Genomic DNA, 23,875 nt, shown 5'->3' on the forward strand with positions numbered 1-23,875 from the left:
TGTTTACATTGATAAAAACCCTATAATGCACATTTTATCAATACAGGCTTGTGAGGTAACAACCTTAAATATGGGGAAAGACAGAAGGCTGCATATTCAATACAGTGCCTACAGCTCCCATCATGCCTCATCACCAGCAGTACCGGTGAGGGATGATGGGAGCTGTAGTCAAATGGAGTGAGCCATAATATTCAAGATCTATATAATGATCATTGTCTTCCATGTAAAAGTGTGTGGTATACCTGGGTAGAAGCACAGCAAAATATAAAGCATGTTTAAAGCACAGCACAATCATGGTAAAGCAAAGGTGAGCAGGTGAAACACAGATATGTATTGTAAAGTGTTGTAAAAACAATGGCTAACCAGCACAAGTCTGCTATAGCACAGGAAACTGCAAAATGACTTTTATAATGGGTAGCTGTGCAGTACAGGGATATAAAATGATAATACTAATCTGCTGAAGTAGTTGTTCAAGTGGGTTGCTCCATTGTAGCTCAGAGCAGAGCCCTCAGATACAGTTTAGACATGGTCAGCAGGACAGCAGGAATACTGTCTGGATCCACTGTGACTGTTAGTCATCCCTCTTTGAGCCAATAGAGGGAGACAAACTCAAAAGAAACAGACAAACCTTTTTTGAATATGGTTTTTATTTCAGAGGTTTTCATCCCTGACTTCAATAGGCAATTATGAAGACCTAAATGATGTGCAATCAGCGTGCATTGAATTCACATGGCTGCCATTCACAATCTTGTTTTCCACACCTGATGATCGTGTGTTATTTAGACAGTGGGAGTTGTCAAGTAGATCATTGTTTCGGCTGGTGCCTTCATCAGTGTGCTGATCCAGACTGTTTGTGGGGGTGTGCTTCTATCAGTTAGGTAGGGCTGGCCCCACCCTGTGAGGAATCAGGTTGAATCTCCCCATCATTATGATTAAGCCTTTGATTCCCAATCTTGTTGTTAAGATGTGGAGCTTTCTGCACTGATCGTGTCTTTCTGTCTGTCCCACTCTACATGGTGAACATGATAACTGTTCCTAGCCTCCCAGAGAACTTTCACATTATATTTGGGTAAATCCAATATTTATTTATTTTACAGGAGATCAGGGTTAGGGAGTCCCCTGGGTGCGTGTGTGCAGTGGTTTTAAATAAACACTGACCTTTCTGTTCATGTTGCAAAAACTACTTGTAGGAGGCTGTGTGGTCCAGTGGTTAAAGAAAAGGGTTTGTAACCAGGAGGTCCCCGGTTGAAATCCCACCTCAGCCACTGACTCATTGTGTGACCGTGAGCAAGTCACTTAACCTCCTTGTGCTCTGTCTTTCGGGTGAGACATAATTGTAAGTGACTCTGCAGCTGATGCATAGTTCACACACCCTAGTCTCTGTAAGTCGCCTTGGATAAAGGCGTCTGCTAAATAAACAAATAATAATAATAATACCTGAGATCAGTTTTATATCTCAGCTGCTCTTTCATATTGTGAGATTCTTATTGTTTCTGAACAAACAATGCAATTCTGTTCTGAAGGCCAGACTTCATTCAGTACAAACCACCAGCAGCTCATTGTTATCTCTGCTTTTTCATAATGTGGAATCAAATGGTTAATATGGTAATGTTGGGGGATGACCTGCATGCTTGTCTATCTGAACTGAGTTTCTTCTATTCTTTCTAGTCTCTCTTTGTGCTTCACTAACCTTAGTTTCATTTTTTTCCTGATTATCCTCTTAGGCTATCAATGCCTTAGTTTCACAAATCCTTTTATATAGATTTTTGCATGAAGAATCAAACCAGATCGCATAGGAATTCTTCTTTGTTTCTAGTCGTGCACAGTCTTCACCAGCGGGGTCGTCTCTCTTATAGTTATCAGGCTCTTTACCACCATCATGTGTCCTTGTGCCCCAGAATCTGAAAGAGATGAGGAGCAATGCCAGTCAGTATCACAGCACTAACCTGGACATGCTCACTGTTTCACTGCAACACTTAATCAGCACTTAGTGAAAGTGATTTTTTCTTTTTTTAAACCATTTGACATTAAAGATACATCCCTAGCCTGTTATTGGCTTCTTAAACAAATATAAAAATACAGTTGAATCAAAAAGCTTGAGCTTTGTGAATAGGACCCAGTTTCACTGCAGCACTTAATCAATGCTGTTTGCTTTTTAAAAGTTCCCCACAGTAAACCTGCACTGTCATTTTGCAGTTTTCCCATGGTTATGCTATGCATTAACTATACTTTACCAAGGCTTGCCATGATTTTTAATATGCTTTACCATACCTCTGTGGTCTTTACAATGCCTACCTATGCTTTACCATGCTTTCACTGTGCTGTATTACACTTGCTATGGTACATCTTAGTGCTCTCATGTTAGGGGACACTAAGGAGGGCAGTTTGTTGTATTAAAGGAAGCACACTGTGTTAATATAATAGAATAATTATTTTGTCCAGTGCCTAAATGCAACAATAACACTAAGAACAACGAAACATAGTATAAACAACAAATGCACAGCATACTGTTAAAAATAAAACGTATTATAAAATAAAACATTGCACAGTGAAGCCTAACCATGATGAAATGCCTGTACATAGATATGCGTGTAGTTATTTTTTAAAAGCATAAACAGTATTAGCGTCCTTGATCACCTGCGGAAGTTTATTCCAAAGCCTAGACGCATAACAGCAAAAAGCCCCGTCACCCACAGAACGAAGCTTAGCCTCCGGAATCCTTGACAGGCCCTGATTCAAAGGTTACGAGTGGGAAGGTACCTTGTTAACAATTCAGAAATGTAATCTGGGGCCAAACCATTTAGAACCTTATAAGTTAGCAGTAACATTTTTAAATCAATCCTGCTCTTAACCGGCAGCCAATGCAGAGAGGCAAGAACTGGTGTAATATGAGCCCCCAATTTGGAGCCAGTTCAAATGTGAGCGGCAGAGTTCTGAATGTATTGCAGCCTACCAATAGCAGCCTTGGAAGCACCAGCAAGTAAAGCATTACAATAATTAAGCCTGGAAGAAACAGACGTGCACCAGCCTCTCTGCATGGGCATGGGGAAGATAGGGTGCAGACAGGCCTTGTTCCGGAAATGAAGAAAGGACACCGTCATGACATTGTGGATATGAGACTCAAAGCTTAAACTAGGGTCGAAAACCACACCCAGATTCCCAACTTCAGAACTAGATTTAACTTCCAGCCCATCAGTCACCATACTAAAACAATCAATGTTTCTCAATTGTGAGGGATAGCCAAGCAGCATTACTTCTGTTTTGTTGTCATTTAGTGGTTGTCTCCCCAGTAGCTTTATTGTCAGTTTCTTTAGAACAGTGGTTCTCAATCTGTGGTCCGCAGGCTCTATTCAGGTGGTCAGTGGAAAGGTTTCATAATTACGGAAAGGAAGCATCAGCACAGTTTTATAGATCCCCTTGCAAACCCCAAATTTGAAAGCTTAAAAACTCAGCTACAGAAGCAGGAAGAAAATGCATTCATGGAGAATATCTCCAAATTAAAAAACAAGGTCTAAACTCTCCATCATCTATAGTTTTGGAGTATCTAAAATGTCTTCATTACAAGGGAGTTTTCATGTATTGCACTCACGTGCACCCAACACAGCAGCTTGTAAAGTAAGGGATAACACACGACAGGGAGTGTGTTGTGTTGCATTAACATACTGCTGTATTTGGTTTGGAGGCATGAAGCGAAGCAACACAACACACAAGCTCTGGAGTGTTATCCCGCTTATAAACCAGATATAATAAATAAATAAAGTGTTTTTTATTGTTCAAAATTTTTTTATCATATATCCTTCTGCTTTGGAGACTTGAGGTTATATCTGTTGTAAACATTAAACTGGAGGTTTTCAATGTTTCCATTTATTGTAATTAATTCAAATGAATGAAGCCTCTGTACTGGTCTCAATCGCTCCGTAAACAGAGCTGACATAATCCATAATCATGGGGTTTCCATGGGGGGCAATTTACACGTGAAATGGCGATGCGCGTGCACGTTTGGGAGAATTACTTGTGTAAATCAGGTTTGTGGCCGGAAAAAAAATGGCCAAAGAGAGGGATAAGGTAAATCTCATTTACTTGTGTAAATGACGAAACACATGGGAAAATCCACAGCCAGTTTCGCATGGAATCCCGCATTTCACGTGTAAATGTTAATAAGCGTGTTTATCCTTAACCATAAATATTGGAAGGGAGCAGGTCAGTTGTTACAGTGGATTCCAAGACGACGGAAAGTAGTGGCTGATGGGTGGTTTTATGGTTAGCAGTGGTGTAGTTCACCTTAATGATAATGCGGGCGGCTTTTTTTGTTATTGTTTTTTTGCTGTGTCTGGACTGTCACGTTGTATATCTCTTGTGGGTTTACAGTTCTGTATAAAACCACTTACCATGAACTGTGTTATGCCCATGTTATAGTATTAAAACAGCTGTTTGAGAACACCCTTGCTGTAAAAACTACACTAAAGTTAAACACGATCAGCAAGTGAGCTGCTTAAATGTCTAACTGAATTAATTCCCATCCTTTTTTTGATCTCAGCTATGTCCAAAGACAATGCGCGTCTGCCCTCCATGTTAATAAATATAGTTGGTGAACTGGATGTCATGAGCCAGCTCGATTGCCCAAAACAGCGCAACAACATCCAACAAGTTGTTGATGCCCTCTCAGAACTGACCAAATAAAATTGCAAATGAGTGTATTGATTATGTTTTATTTGTTTTCATTATTAATATTTATCACAACAGCAAACCCAGCACAATTTAAAAGAAAGGAGAGAGTCTCTGACGGCACAGAGCCTTCTCAGATCGCTGCTGTCCAATTGAAACTGGTGGCTGAGGTAACCTTCCCAGTTGCCAAGTCCGCTTTATAATAAGCAGGATTGGGCTTGTTTTTTGAGAGTCGCGAGTTGGATTTTGCATACACACCCATACTCTAACATGGCTCTGCTTGTTTTGGGCTTGTTTTGAAAGGCAGTGCCGCTTTTTTTTCTCATAAGACTTGGCAACACTGGTAACCTTCCCCCTGTTTGTCTCACACAGGCAGCAACTGATTCCTGAACACCTCATTTTGTTGTTGACAGAGTTTGTGCAATTTTGGGAATGAACTAATGCACTTCAGTCCATTTCATCAGTATCTGCCACCTCCCTTTCAAGTGCCCTCTACACGTATTTGCCCAAGCGTGGTGTTGAATGCTTCCTCAGCAGCTGTCAGCTGTCCGGACGGGTAGGGTTTCTACACCAGTGTAGTAAACGCAGCATCACCTGATCCCCTATATGCTGTACTTCCGAATGAAAAGGAAATTTATATATATATATATATATATATATATATATATATATATATATATATATATATATATATATATATATATATATATATATACAGATGTGCTCAAATTTGTTGGTACCCTTACAGCTCATTGAAATAATGCTTCATTCCTCCTGAAAAGTGATTAAATTAAAAGCTATTTTATCATGTATACTTGATATACATTAGAATAAAGCAAAGAAGCTGTGAAAAGAGATGAATTATTGCTTATTCTACAAAGATATTCTAAAATGGCCTGGACACATTTGTTGGTACCCCTTAGAAAAGATAATAAATAATTGGATTATAGTGATATTTCAAACTAATTAGTTTCTTTAATTAGTATCACACATGTCTCCAATCTTGTAATCAGTCATTCAGCCTATTTAAATGGAGAAAAGTAGTCACTGTGCTGTTTGGTATCATTGTGTGCACCACACTGAACATAGACCAGAGAAAGCAAAGGAGAGAGTTGTCTGAGGAGATCAGAAAGAAAATAATAGACAAGCATGGTAAAGGTAAAGGCTACAAGACCATCTCCAAGCAGCTTGATGTTCCTGTGACAACAGTTGCAAATATTATTAAGAAGTCTAAGGTCCATGGAACTGTAGCCAACCTCCCTGGGCGCAGCCGCAAGATTGAAAATCGACCCCAGATTGATCAGAAGGATAGTGCGAATGGTAGAAAAAGAACCAAGGATAACTGCCAAAGAGATACAAGCTGAACTCCAAGGTGAAGGTACGTCAGTTTCTGATCGCACTATCCGTCGCTTTTTGAGCGAAAGTGGGCTCCATGGAAGAAGACCCAGGAGGACTCCACTTTTGAAAGAAAAACATAAAAAAGCCAGACTGGAATTTGCTAAAATGCATATTGACAAGCCACAATACTTCTGGGAGAATGTCCTTTGGATAGATGAGTCAAAACTGGAGCTTTTTGGCAAGTCACATCAGCTCTATGTTCACAGACGAAAAAATGAAGCTTTCAAAGAAAAGAACACCATACCTACAGTGAAACATGGAGGAGGCTCGGTTATGTTTTGGGGCTGCTTTGCTGCGCTTGGACAAGGGTGCCTTGAATCTGTGCAGGGCACAATGAAATCTCAAGACTATCAAGGCATTCTGGAGCGAAACGTACTGCCCAATGTCAGAAAACTCTGTCTCAGTCGCAGGTCATGGGCCCTCCAACAGGATAATGACCCAAAACACACAGCTAAAAGCACCCAAGAATGGATAAGAACAAAACATTGGACTATTCTGAAGTGGCCTTTTATGAGTCTTGATCTGAATCCTATCGAACATCTATGGAAAGAGCTGAAACTTGCAGTCTGGAGAAGGCACCCATCAAACCTGAGACAGCTGGAGCGGTTTTCTCAGGAAGAGTGGGCCAAACTACCTGTTAACAGGTGCAGAAGTCTCATTGAGAGCTACAGAAAACGTTTGATTGCAGTGATTGCCTCTAAAGGTTGTGCAACAAAATATTAGGTTAGCGGTCCCATCATTTTTGTCCATGCCATTTTCATTTGTTTTATTATTTACAATATTATGTTGAATAAAAAATCAAAAGCAAAGTTTGATTTCTATTAAATATGGAATAAATAATGGTGGATGCCAATTACTTTTGTCAGTTTCAAGTTATTTCAGAGAAAATTGTGCATTCTTCGTTTTTTGTGGAGGGGTACCAACAAATTTGAGCACGTCTGTGTATATATATATTATATATATATATATATATATATATATATATAACGCCTCTGCCGGTTTTCAGCCATGGTGATCTGCAATACCTGCTGGTCAGTTTCATTTTATACCTCCGAGTTCATTCTTAATGAATGAGTTGAAAGATAAATTAGTTGAAACAGTATTCACTACTAATGACATGACACCCCACTAATGACATTTGAAAAACAATTTGGGCAAGAACAGTAAAACACATTTTTAACCAACCAGGCACAAGGTATTTTGATTTATTACAGCATCTTAGATTCACTCGTGTACCATTTCTCACAAAATTTCACTAGTAATCTTCAAAAACAGCATGAGTACTTTACGCATAGCTAATTTACATATCAACACCCACCTTTCCCCCTTCATTTGCATGACGTCGGGTGAAAAGCCCAGTTTACTCGAGTAAAATAAACTGAGCGAATGGAAACCCAAAAATGCATTTTACACGAGACATTTTTCTCCTGTAAATGTCTTCAGCTAAAAAAAAAAAAACTGCATGGAAACTCCACCAATGTTTGCCTTGTTAATGACGAAGCATTTAAAAATGGCAATCATGTATTTTTGTTGATAATGAAAAGATACAGAAAAGGAGGCAAAGACAAAGTTCATTATCCACACCGTACCACAGCTGACCTGGAGAAGCCAATACAGAAATACATTACTGGCCTTTTAAATGCTTGGTCACTAACAGCCTAAAATAACAAAAATGAGTACTCTTGACTAGTCGAATTACGCATTGAAGCATAAATTATCGTAACAGTTTAGATTTTCAAGACAAGCTGTTTTTAAGTCAATTTACCATTTCTTTATGTTTCTTCAAATCAATAAAAACACCAGCTGCCCAAGCATTTTTGTTTTCTTCGATTTCATTAAGTTGTTGACTTGTTAAATCTTTGTCTCCTTGCTTTGTATTTTTTCTTACAATTCTAGCCACTTGTCCACTGTCAAGCCTCCGAAAAGATCAAATTTGACGAAAGGAAAGTTACTCCTTTTAAAAACTTTAAAAAGACCTCTCACAACAATATGTATATTTATTGTGAGTTTAATATGCTGTGTGTTGATAATTTATTAATTGAACTGTGCTTTGGCAAAAATATGTTTGGCCATTGTACAGTATAACTGTACGATAATCAGCCAATCAGCGTGCAACATCCTAACATTCGTTTTATAAATAAAAATTATAGCCGGAGATTCGTAGCTCCAACTGTGCTGGTACCTCATGGGTGTACATTATTAATCCACACAAATCTGTTGTAAAACAATCAATTTTTTTGCCCCTCTCGGTAAATTCATGTTATGAAAAGTAAACTAAAACCATTCTTAAAACTTTAAAATAACTTCACACAGAAACAGGCCCACCCGTCGCATTGAAACAAATACAGCGAAGTCTACGGTTATTCTTAGTATTATAGTTTGTTGGTTGTTTTTATGTGCTTATTTTCAGTCAGCTGTACTGTTTATTGTGTGGTCTGCCAAGATAAATATATAAATTTTTATATATATATATATATATATATATATATATATATATATATATTCAGGTGGTCCTCGAACAAAAAAGTTTGAGAACCACTGCTTTAGAACATGGTTTATCCTATTAATCCTCAGCAGTGATTTCAGAATGAGGTTGAAGCTCTTACTTTGCTTGGACATTGCCAATGAGAGGAGTGCCGTCCACCCAGAGCCAGGTTCCTTCAGTAACAGCGTCAGTCAGGCCGATCCAGTAGGATTTATCTTCATACCTGTAAGCTCCTTGTGTGATGATCAAAGCCTTATCCGATAGGAATCTCTGAACAGAAAACAAACCTCTATCAGTTGAGCTGTGTCTGAGCCTGTAGTCTGCCATCTAGTGGCAAGTGTTTGAAAGTGAAAGCTCAGTTTTATTTGAACAATGTTTGCTTCTGGGTGAAATAACTATTCTGCACATTACTATCCTACATACTACTCCAGTGTTAGCTATCAGTGAAGAGAGCAACAGAAATGTGTATTGAAAATCTAACATTGTAAAGAAGATAGTCGTACCTGCTCTCCATCGCTCTCTATAATCACCAGGTGCCCCCCCAGTGATGTGCAGTTATGACGGCTGGAATTCCAGTTCATTCTATCAGTGGAGAAGTAGTAACACTTGCCATTGAACTGCTCCCAGTTCTGTGGACAGGCTTTACAGACTCGCTCTGCTCAATGAGAGAAGGAAGCAGTGATGATGTACAGGTTTGATCTAAATGAACGATTCATTATGGACTGAAGCATCTCGAGCTATAGACTTGAAGAAGGCCATTACTTATGTAACCCAGGTTATTTTGTGCTTGTGAGATGATCCCTAAGTAACCAGAGTTTTCATTGCAGTCCGTACTTTATTTATGGTCCCTTATAGAAAGAAACGTCTAGAACTTTTTTTCACTTCCCATTCCTTAGCGCGTGGTAAGCAGGAAAGACAAGAAGGCGGCCTAGAGATTAAAATAACAAGAAAAATATTAAGTAATTCTTCAAGATTATAGGAAATAGAGTACCAGAGAGATCGGGGATACTGAAACTGAGCCAAGTTCGAATGGTTTTTTGTCTGATAAAAAAGAAAATAGAGAATCCTGGTGAGTTATGTTTACCGCATGTGTTTTTTCTCTGTATGTAGTATCGCTAGCAACGAAAAGATTAAATATTAAAAACAGTCAGGATATTATAAAAGATATAAGTAAATGAAAAGAAACAAGGGAAAACTTGTATTATTTTTTTCTGAATTTTTTATTTAAGAATGTACGTAAAATGCACACAGTACCATGTAACTAGATACAGTAAAGTTTTTTGTAAAGAAAAAATAAAGGATATTGCAAACGATATTATTTGTGTATTGGTAGTTTTTTGCTGAGTGCAGATTGCTGTTATTTTTTGGTTCTTGCTTAAGATAAATAATAAAAATGCAGCGGAATGCATTTTTTATAATTTTGTCTTTTTGAGGATGTATACTACATATGTTTTATGCCTTCAGGAATATACATATATAAATGTATGTATATAATGAAAAAAATAAGATTTTAAAAAAAAAAGTTAACTTTTAAATAAGTTGCAGAAAGATTGTAGTTTTTTATCTTTTGTTCTGAATAATAGTAACAAAATGAATGTGATTTGTTTGATATGGATTGATGATGTATTAACCGGTTAAAGTGATCTGCATTAAATAAATTGTCCTGTACAATTTTGTACAGGCTGGTTTTTTGTTTTTGAGATTTAAGAAGATCCCAGAGGTTTGACTGCTACAACTTCGGCCAACTTCGACTGTCTTCAGTGTCATTCCTGCTTTATGAGCAAGGACAAACCTTGAAAACCAACACTGCTCCAACTTGGCGGGTGGTAGGAAAAGTTGAATAAAGTGCACAAAGACTATTTTTTTTTTTTTTTTTTATACTTTATTTTTATTTTATTGAGATCTCAATTCTACTGTTATTGTGCATTGTATTTTTTTTTGAAACTGTATTGAAATACAAAGAAAAGTTTTGGCCAACTGATCACATGAGTCCCGTTGTTCATTTGGATTGTTTTCTAACCATTCTATATATTATTTTTTTTCCTTGAGCATTGAACCCATAGGGTACAACTGGACTAGATAACCAGCCTCCTTTGAACCTAAGATTCAGATAAGGATTTGATACTTCTATTAGAACCGTTGCTTACCTTTAAAAGGTTAAGTACTGTGTTACACTTACAAAGACATGAATGGACCAGCCCACCAATCACACCCCTTGAAATAAGGACCCACTCACCCTTGGAAGAGTTGTCTGTGACTGGACAGTACTGGTCCAGTGCTGAGTATTTCTCTGAGATGTTGCTGTAGTTCTTCTCCAGTTCTGAATACCGATATTGGATTTGTTTTCTCTCCACGGTCAAGTTAGAAACTGCAATGGAGAGCGCTTTTGTTCAGACAGCTGCACACACAAGCTTACTGTGACACTGAGCAATAATTGACACAGGACGGTATTTAGTTAATGCTTAGGTATCTGTTTAATAAACCATTGCCCCAGCCTTCTTAGATACAGACTTCATATTTGCTGGTTCTGGGGTCTCTTTTGATTCGATAGTTTCTCAGAACCATTTTAGATGACAGTTAAAGAAACCAATCAGTCTTGAACAAACCTTTAATCCATCGAAACTGACTTGAAAAACATTCTTCAAACAACTCAGTTAAAGAGACACTTGATATTGTCAATATTTTCCTAATAAAGTATCTTCCAGGTTTAATATCCAGTTATACTTGTTCTGTATCATTTCTCTGTTGTTGTATCTAATTAGATCATTCATTGCCATGCTGTCAGGAAAATGCTTCTGAAAAGATTCTGCTGAATTCTTTTTTTTTTTTTTTTTTACTCCATTCCCCAAATCCTGAAACTTGTAATATAGGTCAACTTTTGCATTTCTGTGGAAGTCAAGCAGATTTTCATAAAGAAAATCCCACAGCCATGATTATTGTTTGAAGATTTCAATATTATAAAGCCTCTTGTATGTTATCACCACCTTAATATTACCATGTACTGTATGTACTGGCTGCTTTTCATTGTGTTCAGTGGCTACTGTCCTATAATAATCTAGTAGCTCTGAACAAAAAATAGTACAAAATAAAATGCTAACATGAAATCAATTACTTTAGATTTGACGTTAAATCAAGATTGAATAGAAACTGAATCAGCACTCACCAGTGGCAGAGATGTTGGTGAGGTTCTTTTCCAGTTCCGAATACTGGGATTGGAGTTCGAGGTTCTTGGTCCGGAAGTTAGAAACTGCAATGTGTAGCAGGTGGGACATTAGGACCATGGGGAGGTGGCTTAGCACCAGTCAACTATATTACTGATCAATTATTGCTTGATATATATGTATGAGAGGCATTAATAAACTTTTTCACAGTGTTTTGTAGCCAACTGGAGTTTGTTATGGAGCGCCATTTGTGCCAAAACTATCCAGTCGTTAGTTTGATAATTTGTCAATTTGTTTGTCAATTCGTGAATTGGTCAATTTATCCAGCAATTCTTCCATAAATTTGTCAATTCATACACTAATTCATAAACGTATTTGTTAATTAATCTAATAATTAATTAATTTGTCAATTCATTAATACGAAAGGCTGTATGGACCTGCAAATTTCCAATCAACCAGACAAACTTCTAAACAAACAGACAAACTCCCAACTGTCAATCTCGCACTGTGCTGAAAATACTACAACCTTTCTAGCCAATGGGAGCACACACTAATACTTTAACCAATGAAAATCCAGCCTCACTCAAAACTGCTTCAGCCAATAATATTTAGAAGGGCGTTTCAAAAGATATTCTCTTAACAAGATACTCGACTCCGCTGATTTTCAATAGAGACTTCCGTCTCACTCCGCTGAGCATTGTGGTATATAGAGAGTTAGGCAAAAAAAATAATCTATGGAGAGTTAATGCAGGCGTAAGAAATGTTGCTGGTTTTCACCATGTTAAAAAAAATGCTGGTAGTTTGTTTACTGTACTATATTGCTGTGTCTTGATAATATTTTATGTTATGTATTTCTAAAGTAACCGGTGTTACCAGACTGTTAAATGATTTAATCAATACGTTTCTTTAGAGCGATGTTTCTGTGCCAACGAACGGGACAGTACTCCGAAAATAGCATTTTTCATAATAACTACGTATTGTCATAATTTGCTAATGTTGCCGTTTTCTTCGAAAGGCCTTGGGCAAATTTGAAAACTACTTCAAAAGTTTTATGCATTTTTTTAACATGGCAAAAACCAGCAACATTTCGTACGCCTGCATTGACTCTCCATAGAATCTTTTTGCCTAACTCTCTATATACCACAATGCTTCGCGCAGTGAGACGCAAGTCTCTATTGAAAATCAGATTAAAATATTAGTGTGTGCTCCCATTGGCTAGAAAGGTTGCAGTGTTTTCAGCACAGTGCGAGATTGACAGTTGGAAGTTTGTCTGTTTGTTGGGAAGTTTGTCTGGTTGATTGGAAAGCCTTTCGTATTAATGAATTGACAAATTAATTCATTATTAGATGAATTAAGAAATACGTTTATGAATTGAGAAATTAATGGACGAATTGCTGGACAAATTGACCAATTCATGAATTGACAAACAAATTGACAAACTAACGGCTGGATAGTTTTGGCACAAATGGCACTCCACAGGTTTTAGTGCCAAAATTATTAAATAGACACACGTTAATAAGGGATATTATATATATATATATATATATATATATATATATATATATATATATATATATATAGCAAGAGAGAGAGAGCACAAGTTATTTTAATTGGGGGTTTCAGTGCGAGTCCTCTCCATAGAACAAATGCCAGTTCACGGGGCGGAGCTATGCCACCTGATAGTGTTTATTGACAGAGTTAGTAAACATATACACATGGAGAGAGGGGCTCCGCCTCTTCCAGGCCCAACATTTACTTGATCGATAGACACGATAAACAGGAGGGGGGCCACCGTCTTTGAGGTGACCCGACATACGAGAGGGGCACCGTCTCTGAGGTTACCCGACGTACGAAGAGGCTCGCGAACCGGAAAGAAAACATGAATTAGTATTGATAACACAAAAGAGGTTCCGGCTCTTCCTGACCCAACATATACAGTAGGGGGGTTCCGTCGCTGAGGAGACCCGACAAACAGGAGGGGGGCCACCGTCTTTGAGGTGACCCGACATACCAAGAGGGGCACCGTCTCTGAGGTTACCCGACATACGAAGAGGCTCGCGAACCGGAAAGAAAACATAAAGTTAGTATTTGTTAAAACATATAATGCATGGTGTTCCGCCTCTTCAAAGCCCAACATAATAGAAGGGGGGTTCCGTCGCTGAGGAGACCCGACAAACAGGAGAGGGGCCACCGTCTTTGAGGAGACCTGACAAACACGAGGGATGCCACCGCTTGGGGACCCTCACATAAAGGCATCAGACCTGAAAGAAGAATCCCAAAAGAAACATACATGCAGATGGAAGGGTTTGGCCGGGGGTCCCCTCTGACTCATGGAGAACCCTCCTCTATGAGGTAAATGAAGCGGAGCTTAACAAAGGGTTGGAGAAAGTGGAATCACTAACCCCCCAAAAATGGACCCCCGGCTCCCCGCTGACGCAACATGAAGAAAAAGAGAGAACCGCCAATGCATAAGAAAGAAGAAAAAGAGAAAACATTTAGACGAAAGAAAACAAACACTTAACGTGACAAAGGGGTTAGTAGACTGTACCCTAATGACTATGTGAAGACCCTCTGCACAGTGGAAAGAAAAAGCCCCCCTTTCTTTAATTTTATTTCTTAGGGGGAAATCTTTGGTGGCTCAGGCAGAAAGGTCGTCCCCACTCCGGACATACTAGCAATGGACTGATGTGCGGAGGATATTTCAGATGATGAAGAACGAATATAACTTTCAATTGCTGATGAAGTCCAGCGCCCCATATTTTTAATTAAATGCTGGTTAATGTTGGCTTTTGCGGCTGAAGTGGCTGCCCCTATTCTAAAAGAATGAGGAGTGTAGAATTGCGAAGGAAGACCTGCTCTGGATACCACAGTGGAAAGGTGTGTTGAAAACCAATGCCTTGATACAATGGACCGGCTTGAATTGATAAACAAAGGGTCGGAGGATGAAATGGCTTTGCGTTCTGCAATGTACTTCAACATGGAAGTGAAGGGACACAGAGGAGAGTTGATCTTAGAAAGCTGAATACATTGTCCTTGCCGCAGTTGATCTGTTTTTGAAATGCGAAGAAATAAGATGAAATGAGAATCTGGGATGAGCTTGAGGTCACTGCAGCGGATACCTAGGGTAGGAAAGCTGGCAATAGAAGGAACTGTATATTCAGAACATCTCAAAAATCCAAAAAAATGCAGCTAGACATATGACTTCCATAGTTAAATCATCAAATGGAGAAAAACAGCCGTGGCGGAGAATTGAAATCAATTTACTGAGAATGTCTATAGAAATAGGCAGGCGAGCAGAAGAAGGAGCCGGAGAGCACTTGGAAATTCCTCGTAAAAGGAGACGAACCGCTGAAATTGATAATAGAGTTGGGGAATTGATGGACATCAAGCGAAATTGATGCTGAATTCCTGACAAATATAGTCTGATTGTAGCTGGTGCCAGATGTAGAGAGTCCTTTGCATGCACTATGAACGCCATGATCCAGTCCTGGTTGAATGGAGTAGGATTAATCCTGCTTTGTAAACAAAAAGTTACATAACATGCCCAACCTGTAGAGTACGAGGATCTGGTAGATGGGGCAAGTGCTGATGCCATGTAATCTTGAGCTGAATTAAGAAGTTTATTAATAGTTGGATTTAGTTGAAAATCAGCTGATTGAACTGTGGCGTTGCTGCTGGATATTGCAGAGCTGAGGGCAGCAAACTGTGGAATTTGGAAATCTGTAAACGGGAAAGAGCATCAGCTGCATTATTAAAAATGCCCGGTAGGTGGCGAGCTTGTATTAGGAAGTTATTAGAGACTGAAATCCATACTAGCCGCCGCAGCAATTGCATTATAAGAGCAGAGGAGGAACGTCCTTTATTTATAATATGCACTGTAGTTGAATTATCACAGTAAAACAGTATTGATTTCTTAGACCAGAGATGACCCCATAGCTGGGCAGCTGCTACTATTGGGTATATCTCTAGCAGAGCTGTGGATTTTAGATGAGGAGATATGTTCTCGATTTCCTCAGGCCATGTACTGCAAAACCATTGATTATTAAATAGACCTCCGAATCCCAGAGATGAGGCATCAGTAAATAAAGCCATATCGTGAGGAGCTGAAATGAAATCATCATAAAACATAGAGAGACCGTTCCAGTGCTGAATAAGCACAGACCACATTTTAATATCTTTCCTAGCTTCTGAAGAGATATTTAAATAGGAGTCCAGATTTTTTGCTGTTGATGCCAGCGCTAGCAGCCGAGATATAAACGTCCTCCCTTGTGGAATGATACGTATTGCAAAATTAAAGTAACCCAGCAATGAAAGCAGTGCCCGTTTTTTAATTGTTTTACTGATCTGAAAATCCTGAATGAGCAAACGAATATGGTTAAGTTTAGACTCAGGCAGGCGGGCTTCAAACTTTTCTGTATCTAGAATGATTCCAAGGAATTCCAAAGAATGAAGGGGACCGATTGATTTTTCTTCTGAAAGCGGAACGCCAACTTCAGAAAATAAGCTTTTAAGATTGGAAATCGCTTCTGCTGGTGCATCTGAAGGAGGAGAAATTACTAAAAAATCGTCCAGCAAGTGGAGCAAGAACGGGACATGATAGACATTAAGAAGGATCCAGCATAATGCTTCCGACAGGGTATCAAATATCTTCGGGCTGCTACGGCAGCCGAAAGTCAATTGAGTGGCAAAATAAAACTTCCCTTCCCAGCATATACCAAACAGGTGACGGAGAGAAGGATGGATTGGCATTACTTTAAATGCGTCTGATATATCTGCTTTTGCTAACCAGGAACCACGACCTGCTAATTTAATTGAATGTATTGCGTCTGCAATAGTGATGTAATGCAGGGAAAATTGATCTTGGGGAATTAATGAGTTAATGCTGCTGGTGCTTGACCCCCGTGGTGCTGATAAATCAATAATGAGACGCTTTTTTCCTGACATTTTCCTCGTGGCAATGCCGATAGGATTAATTCTATATATTGGAAAAGGAGGAGCTAAAAATGGACCGACTATAAATCCTTTTTTAATTTCTTTTTCGATGAGAGACTGCACTGATTGTGGATCTTGAGTCGCGGAATAAAGATTTTTGCTTTGGAACGAGGAAGAAGGAATTTGAGTAAGACCGGTTGAAAAACCATTTTTTAATCCGTCGATCAGGTAATTAATTAAGTTACTGTCGGGATGATTCTGTAATTTACTTGATAACGCCAGGATGTTTATAGGAGTAAAGACGGTGAGCATCGGGGAAAGTCACTTGCGTTTTAAAGGGCAGATTGTATTAGCGTGAGCGTCACCGCAATTGCTGCACATGTGGATAAAATTGCATTGCCTATTCGAACAGAAGCCAGTATTGAAATTGTTGCAGATTTGTCTTCCTCCTGAAAATCTGATACTGCGCCCGTATTTGTCTTTCCTTGTAGATTGATCGAGGGGAGCTGAAGAATGTATAGGAATAGTTACTGAAGATCTGTATGAATTAGCGGCGAAACCGGGTGCTTTAAAAGTTGATGCAATTGCAGCTTTAGGGCAGAGGGCTGTTGAATGAGCTGTTGAAGCGCAGACCCCACATGCATTAGCCCTTAAACCACCAAAAATTCTATTAAATAGATCTGGATCAGGTTTTGCCCAATTGATGATGTGATTATCTGCTGCCAATATCGCTGCTGCTTTTGCAGAGAATGCTTTATGATACTCATAAAACATAGTCCCCCCGTATCTGACAGACAGCTCCACGATGTAATATTCGTAAGATTCCAATTCAGCTCTGCGGTTAGCATATACCGAGCATAACACATCTCTGAATATGGAGAAAGCAAGGACAAACTCCCCTAATGTAAGATTTTTAAGCAGTCTGGGATCTCTGGATTTTAGAGTTACCGCCAATTCTCCACAATCGACTACTCTATGGTCCAAGAATTCAGAAGTCGTCATTAATAGTGAAACAAGATTAATGTCCTTTCCTTCGAGAATGATACGTCTGATTTGTGGAGATATAGTGTGACGTCTCGCTGCAGTTGGAGAGGAGGATCCGTATGTAGATGCAGTAGCGAGGTTGTATATTGGAGGATCTGCTTCGCTGGCTGAAATTAGGGCTGGACCGAAAGAAGCTGTAGGCGGCGCTGCAGCATTTGATGCTGAAATTAATGGCTGCGCTGTAGATTGTTTTCCCTGTTCCATAACAGACACTCTTTTTTCTAGATCCGACAGTTGAGAACTGACCGAAGATAGAGTATCGGAAAAAGGCTGCATAAATGATTTTATCTCGTTGAATATTTGCGAATGTTGGATTTCAATGGCTGGCTGCTGGTTAGCGGTGCTAGTTGTGGGGGTGGTTAGATCCGGAATAGACTGCCTGCTGTCTGTTTTAGGACGCTGAATGGCTGGGCGCGGCTGATTATGTTTTTTCGGAGGAAAGACTGGTTCTGCTGAGACTGAATTGCAATAGAGAATGAAAAGAGACTCTCTATCACTCCCTGCCGGAATCGCATTACCATTTTTAAGGAGGGTTTTTATCAATTTATTCATGGGCCAGTACTTCCAAAACAATCGATCCGGAGGGGCGTCCTGAGGCCGAAGACGCTTGGATCGCCGCAGATTCGATGTTTGGGTGGCAGGAACGGTAGGCAGCATTTGTACTGGAACCTGGTCGAGAGCCTGATCAGGAGCCTGATCAGATGTAACTGAAATAGCAGAAGGCGAGAAAAAACGGAGACTGGATGGACCCTGGAGTGAAGCTGAAGGAGAATGATCTGTTAATGACAGAAAATCCTGGGAATCCTCAGAATCCGACGACAACTGCTGTAAGTACTCCATTATTGAGGTACGCAAATGTAGATAGGTCTTGATATCGCTTAGGTTTAAGCCAAAAAACGAAAAAACACAAGACAGCGAGGTAGAGGTGACTAATGTTTAAATAAGGTAGGTTTAATTGATGACAGCAGATGATAGGTTGTTGGTGCCTAGCTCCGCCCCCTGAACCCCACCTATAGGTTAACATTTAAGACAGTATTAAAAAGCAATAAGTTTTTATTACAGACAGAAAATTATAACTCTTATTGGGCAGTCCACAATAAAATACTTGAGGGTGTATAGAGATAGGCAAAACCAGTACAATTATCACTGTTTGCTTGAGTAATGAGTTTCCACTGCCTGTGCTCAACCCAAAACAAACAACAAGAAACAAAAACTCCAATAATAAATAAAACAAAAAGAAACACGGCTAATCCCGTGAGTTAATATTCAAACGAAAATTAAATAATAAACAAAACAATTCAAATAACAAACGTGCATTCACACTCACAATCAGTGCTGATTCAAATATAAATAAAAAATAAACAGCTGAAACTAAGCTACAACAGCTTTAGCAGCAATAATATAAGTTAACAGCAACAGTATACATTAGCAGCAATCTTAACTTACAATAACAGTTGCCGTGCAGAAGCAATCTCATACTATAGTAGCCATAAGACTAATAACCCGCCCCCTCAAGGATACCTCACTAACAAATATATCTAAAAACAACTCCCAAAAGTAATGCACATTTAAAACAAGAGTGCCGGCCGTGCACAAAATAAAATACATCCAACACACATACCGTACAGAGTTAAACCTGGCAGCACTAATCGAACGAAACTGAGAGCACAGACAGAGAGAGAAAATACTGAATGCAATCCGCAATGGACTTTTCCTAACCAAAAGTAAAATGTCCAAACAAGGGACAGGCTCACCACCTCTTCAACACGAACACTATCTTGTACAGGTGCCAGTAAACAAGGGACCGGCTCACCACCTCTTCAACACGAACACTATCTTGTACAGGTGCCAGGAAACAAGTTTTGCTTTCTTTAGAAATACACTAATCACTCTCGTCCGCTCTCAGCTTCCCACAACTAATAATAAATCACTCTAATATAATACATAACGCAGAATATAAAAACAAAAAATATAATTATAAATAAACACACGTGTTGCGTATGTATTGTAGCGATCTTGGTTAACTCATCACAGGGCGAGGCAATCCACACACAGGCGGAGGGCGGGCACGAACCTGGGCCCTCGCACTAAAGCATAGCGCCGATACCGCTGTATAAAACTTCGGGTTTATGGCTTCGTATATATATTATTATTTACTGAATTATTTAGAACAGGTGTTTGTGTTTTGGATTATTGCTGGTGTCGTATCAAATTCAGTTCCTCATGAAATACGGTTTCCCTTGTTTTCTTAATATAAGAGTTACATTAAGGGCAACGCAGTGTTCATATGTGCTGTTTATTTAGGAAATATATATATATTACATTTCAATCTTTGTTTATTTAGGAAACGTAGATATTACATTTCAATCTGCGCATATCCGCGGAAGATTCAAAATCGGCGGTAACCCGCTTTGATTAAATGAGCAGGGCACCTGCTGTGACACGCAAAGAGTGTTTAGCACATGCGCACAACAAACAGGTGGCACTGAATTTCATGGGGAACTGAATTTGATACTGTTATTATTTATTTATTAGCCGACGCCCTTATCCAGGGCGGCTTACATTTGTTACAAGATATCACATTATTTTTACATACAATTACCCATTTATATAGTTGGGTTTTTACTGGAGCAATCTAGGTAAAGTACCTTGCTCAAAGGTACAGGAGCAGTGTCCCCCACCTGGGATTGAACCCACGACCCTCCGGTCAAGAGTCCAGAGCCCTAACCACTACTCCACACTGCTGCCCTCACCTCTACTCCACACTGCTACAACTGTAATGTGTTTTTTAAAATAATTCTCATTACCTTACCAAAGCTATTGGAATAAGGTTTTGTCTACTCTACAGTGGGTAGAGAAGTGAAGCTTTTTTTTCCTCCGGCTGCACTACCAATCTGTACAAATTGACACTTAAATTGAGTTTGTGTGCACGTTATAATTAATTTGGTAGTTCACGGTATTAGTTTACAGAATTGGAGTTTTTTTTTTTCGTTCACGTTTTTGTTGTGTTTGTTAAACTTTTTCTGTCTTTCAATAAATTTACCCGATCGGCGTTCGGTCTGAGGGGGTTCCCAGCTGAGCTCCGGTCTGCATTCTCGGCAGGATTGAATGAGCATATATACACTCTTGTTAGCTAGTAAAGAAGATTATGTCTGACATTTCATTCATTTTTGTTCGCTCGTTAAAAACGCAGTTTTTAACTGCGCTATGTTTCTGGTATATCCTTCTTTTATTTGAAGGGGATCTGAAGGTTTCATTCTTTTCAGCACGTAGCGAGGCTGCAAATGCAGAGTGCTTTTGTCAAACAGCTGCACACAAACCCTGCCGTCTCTATACACTTACTGTGACACAGATGAATAGGTGTGATACAGACTGCTTTAGAATGGCCAGTCTTTTTTCATTGTTTGTACACATTAGCACATTAACTTCAGCTGTACAGCAGGATATAGGCAAGTGTTACAGAGACATGAAGTAACTGAGCGGCTCAGAGTGAGAATTGTTCCCCTCACTGTGATCACAGTTGAAATCCGCTCTGCAGCTCTGAGCTGCTCAGGGGGAGCGGCTCTGAACATGCCCTTAAGTGGGTTCTTTCACAGAGCTGCTCTGAGCGGCTCACTTCCTCAACACACCCAGCAAGTCTGTGAATCCTTATCCACTGGAAGATCATTATTATTATTATTATTATTATTATTATTATTATTATTATTATTATTATTATTATTATTATTATTTTTTATTTTTTTGTGAAATTAACTATACTTTTTCAAACATTGTGATGCGTTCAGTTTCAAACTCAATAGAAAACGTGTTACCTGTTTTAATGTGTTAAAGTTAAGCACAGTATCCATCGTAATTTATAGGGTTAATTTCCTTGGGTTCTCGAAGCGCGAAATGGGAGGTACCAATGGTAAAATATGGGGGAGTGTAAAGCTTTCTCTCCACTGTAAATGATTGTTGAAAAGTGATAAATAGATTTAAGCTTCATAAAAGTTTGAATTATTTGTTAATGTGTCCGTAAACACCTTCTGAATTTAAATTAACGTTGTTTAAAAATAACTTACATTAATCGCGCCCAGCATTTTGTTAAGTAGTCCGGTTCCCAAACCAGTTTTCTCTCAGTTAGCGCCGAAACACTGATAGAGTCGGTGTTTATATTGTTCCGCTTCCTGTAATAGTGTTAAAAAAACTACGTAAAATGTGTATTTTCAAGAAATGTTGAAAGATAATGGGATTTGGCGGCAGAATATGTTGGGTAGGGCTGTATAGTGCTGTTTTTTTCTTTTTCTACAGAACTGTATGTAGACAGAAAAAAAGAAAAAATATTTCTTTTTCGGTTGGTTAAATTGTGCATGCTTTTTTTGAGTTTTAAATACGTTTTTGATATTGTTTTTCATTAGTATGTATGTTGCTAATGCTTATGTATAAATATGGGTATCTGGAAAGAAAAAAAGAAAACTAATACTTTTATTTTTTTTATTTCAAACTGCGATTAATGATAATGGGGTATACATGAGGTATTTCTTAGGTTTTATTTTTAACAGATCTTGTTTTTTTATTATTTTTATAAAAGCCGTGTGCAAGTGACATTCCTGGGGTTTCCATGCGAGTTTTTTTTTTTTAACTCGAGACATTTACAGGAGAAAAATGTCTCGTGTAAAATGCATTTTGGGGTTCCCTTTCAAGTCGAAAATAACCATCAAGGTATGGGACATTGCCGCCAGGCAGTAGCGATTGGCTGAGCTTTATAGCAAAGCTGCCGATAGGCCTCTGCGCTAGCTGCCACGTAAGCCCGCCCCCCTGGGAGCTTACTATACGCAACGCGCGGAGACTCTCTTCCTCTTTTGTCTTCAGCATTGGTAGCGGTAGGTCATTAGAGCTTGTCGACTGACTGTACTCATTAAGCTTAGGCTTGAGAAGCTGGTTTTTGCCCCTTCTCCGAGTTTATTTCAGTTGTACTCATTATTATTTTGTATTTTCGGTTTATATAATTGTGTATAATTTTATATTACATTATATGTTCCTTCACGCTTTGCTTCGGCATCGCGTTTTTGTTTATTCTCGTGGTCTTCGTCTTTCCTTATTACTATAATTATTTAATAATTGTTATTGTGTGTTTTGGGGTTTTTTGTAATGTATTATATATTTGTTATATATATATATATATATATATATATATATATATTTGTTTAGGACGCGCGTTGCGTTGGCCTTTGGCCACGCGTGCATTGCAGCCTCGGTCTTGCCTCTGACTAGACCGCGTGTGTGTTTAGCCTGCTCTGCAGCCTCTATATATTAATCCACTGCGGTGTGTTCCATCCCTACCGCGTGGTAGCTGTAGGGCCTGCCCTTACAGTCACTAAAAAAAAATTCCTTTTTTCACCATTAGGAAGATGACCACCAAACACATTGGCGACTCATGGCTTGAAAAACTGCTGTGGCACAGCCCCCCCCCCCCAAAAAAAACTGCTCAAACCCGATGCCCGATTTTAACCATTTTTATGTAACATTAAGCTAGCTTTCTAACATTACCAGATCTTTCATCACAAACAGTTCTACGCCAGATTGTCACAATCAAGAGAGCTGCAACAACTCTTTACAGACAAGGGTCTCTTATCGACAAACAGCTGCACCTGCACTAACCTGAGTGTCTGAAATGGAAGGATCGTCACACTCTTGTGCTGTTAATAACATTCTGAACTACAGAAGAGTCAGGTTCGGTTTCTGTTGATGTCTGGCGTTGGTGGTTTAGCATTTTTGTTGTAGAAAAACTCCAAACATAGCTGTCTTTGTCATTTTAACTGTTTTTAGCACATATTTTCGCTGACTGAAAAAGTCTCACACGAGGACAAATATAACGGTGAAAGGTCTTAGACACTCTTTGGTTATGTTATTAAGTTTTGAAAGTTTGAAATAAACTGCGCAATTACGTATTTTTAAATAATAAACCCTGTCAACAGTGGGGTAGCCAGGTTTTTTTTTTTGGAGAGGATGGAAATGGTAACTTTTTTAAGGTGAGTCACAGTGGTGCAATTGGCAACCTGATTCCTTATTAGTGCGTTGACGTTTTATTTTTGAAAAATAAAGAACAATCTTTTTTTTTTAACAGAAGATCCAATAACCAAATACACTGTTGTGCAAAAAAAAAAAGATTCAGTTTAGAACACTTCCGATTAAAAACAAAAAAGGAAAT

General features: G+C 38.8%; 1 protein-coding gene and 1 long non-coding RNA gene across 2 annotated transcripts; one reads left to right on the plus strand and one right to left on the minus strand.

Moving 5' to 3' along the window:
• Window positions 1-1,182: 1,182 nt before the first annotated feature.
• Window positions 1,183-11,820, minus strand: LOC117425212 (C-type lectin domain family 4 member E-like). The gene is made up of 5 exons (XM_059021960.1): window positions 11,712-11,820; window positions 10,785-10,916; window positions 9,052-9,203; window positions 8,670-8,818; window positions 1,183-1,901 (listed from the first exon to the last, which is right to left on the minus strand). Exons 1-5 carry the CDS (start codon window positions 11,818-11,820, stop codon window positions 1,721-1,723), a joined length of 723 nt encoding a protein of 240 aa, XP_058877943.1. The 3' UTR covers window positions 1,183-1,720.
• On the plus strand, window positions 9,450-10,529 carry LOC131736757 (uncharacterized). The gene is made up of 2 exons (XR_009328346.1): window positions 9,450-9,617; window positions 10,230-10,529. It is a non-coding gene; the product is annotated as an uncharacterized LOC131736757 (long non-coding RNA).
• Window positions 11,821-23,875: the final 12,055 nt, after the last annotated feature.

Source organism: Acipenser ruthenus, unplaced genomic scaffold (assembly GCF_902713425.1).
Source record: "Acipenser ruthenus unplaced genomic scaffold, fAciRut3.2 maternal haplotype, whole genome shotgun sequence".
NCBI classification, from domain to species: Eukaryota; Metazoa; Chordata; class Actinopteri; order Acipenseriformes; family Acipenseridae; genus Acipenser; species Acipenser ruthenus.